Source organism: Tupaia chinensis, unplaced genomic scaffold, assembly GCF_000334495.1.
Source record: "Tupaia chinensis unplaced genomic scaffold, TupChi_1.0 Scaffold143651_1, whole genome shotgun sequence".
Lineage (NCBI taxonomy): Eukaryota > Metazoa > Chordata > Mammalia > Scandentia > Tupaiidae > Tupaia > Tupaia belangeri.
The window spans coordinates 1,722,140-1,723,683 of NW_006203500.1; the positions used below are offsets into that span (position 1 = coordinate 1,722,140).

At 63.2% G+C, this 1,544-nt stretch overlaps 1 protein-coding gene across 1 annotated transcript in view; it reads left to right on the plus strand.

Moving 5' to 3' along the window:
- The window catches only part of CELSR1 (cadherin EGF LAG seven-pass G-type receptor 1), a gene marked incomplete at its 5' end in the record, with an annotated part of 155,990 nt that overhangs the window by 140,096 nt on the left and 14,350 nt on the right, over positions 1-1,544 (plus strand). Inside the window, 1 exon segment of the mRNA XM_006164654.3 lies at positions 577-751. Coding sequence (XP_006164716.1) covers positions 577-751 — 175 coding nt within the window.

A 1,544-nucleotide genomic window follows, 5' to 3' on the forward strand; every position in this document is an offset into this window, starting at 1 on the left:
CCAAGGCCCTGCGAGGCCGCGAGCCGGCCCTTGATGGACAATGGACCAACCCCGTTAACACTGGGCTCCTGGTCACATGCGTGCCCTGTCAGCTGGTACCAGAGGTGGGGCACAAACGCTGTCATGCTGGGCTTCCTTCAGCAGACTTGAAAGGACCTTGTTTTACTCGCCCTCCGTGGCAAGGCCATGTGGTCTGAGGCCCTCAGTCTGGCAGGTTACCTCCACTGTAGTTCTTTTAAATTTTAAATCAAATGCCAACATTTAAAAACTTGGAACCAATTACACAAAACCCCAGATTTCCAGGGTCTCAAGGAAACTAGGGGCTCTGCCCTCCCCTTGTCCCCGAGCAATGCTCGCACATGGCAGTGACGGGCCAAGGGGGCCCTGGGGTAGGTCCCAGGTGCCTCGCTCTTCATCCGGTCCCACATTGGGAGCCTGGGAGCCTGGGCTCGCTGTGCTCGGCCACTGCAGGGTGACCGGGTGGCTCCTCGTACGCTCGGTGGCAGTGGCCCGATCTGGGCCCCACGTCCCTTCAACTCCAGCCCGGTGGGGCCCTGAGCCAGCCCTCCCTCGCAGTTCCTGTGCACGGTGGTCGCCATCCTCCTCCACTACGTCTACATGAGCACCTTCGCCTGGACCCTGGTGGAGAGCCTGCACGTCTACCGCATGCTGACCGAGGTGCGCAACATCGACGCGGGGCCCATGCGCTTCTACTACGTGGTGGGCTGGGGCATCCCGGCCATTGTCACAGGTGAGGACGCCGGGCCCTGTGCAACGACTGACGACATACAGATCCCCCCCTGCCCACTGCCCTGCGGGGCCCACGTGCCCTGGCTGACAGAACTGACGCTCCCGTGCAGGTGCGGAGAGCTGTGGGCACGCCTTCCTCTCTGTGCCCGCTCTGACACCTGACCAGCCAAGGGCCTGGCCACGCAACTGTCGTGTCCACCTGGGAGAGGCCGTTGTCCCGTCAGGTGTGACTTTAGAGCGGGGCCCAGGGCTTTCAGAGCTCTCTGCAGCACCTAGGACACGTCCGTGCCTGCCCTGTGGGTAGGGACGTGGACAGGGAGACAGGTCAGTGGGTGAGGGAGTGATCGGATGAACACAAGGATGGCTCAGTGGATGACGGAGGGACGGAGGGAGGCCAGTGAGGGTGGACGGATGCAGGCTTGGGAGACAGACGCAGAGATCAAGGAGCAGAGCGGCCGGCTCTCGGCTCACGGCTCACCCTGCACCGTATCAGGAAGTCACTCTGCTCCCCACCGGGAGTCACGCTTCTGTTTACAAAAGGAATAGCTGAGCCCCCACCCCCAGTAGTCGCTGGGTCCAGGGACCAGGGTCTGTCCCTGGGCCACCTGGCGTCCACACGAGCATCACCAACAGTCCCAGCCTCCTTCACTGTCTCTGCTCCCACCCAGATGGCCTCCTGGGCTGGCAATCTGATGTGACTGACCCCCCTCCGCTCCGGGGCTCTGAGGGCCTTTGTCTAGAGCTGCTGGGGGGCAGGCTGGGCTTGAGGGCAGGCTGCCCGGGGGGTGGGGGGG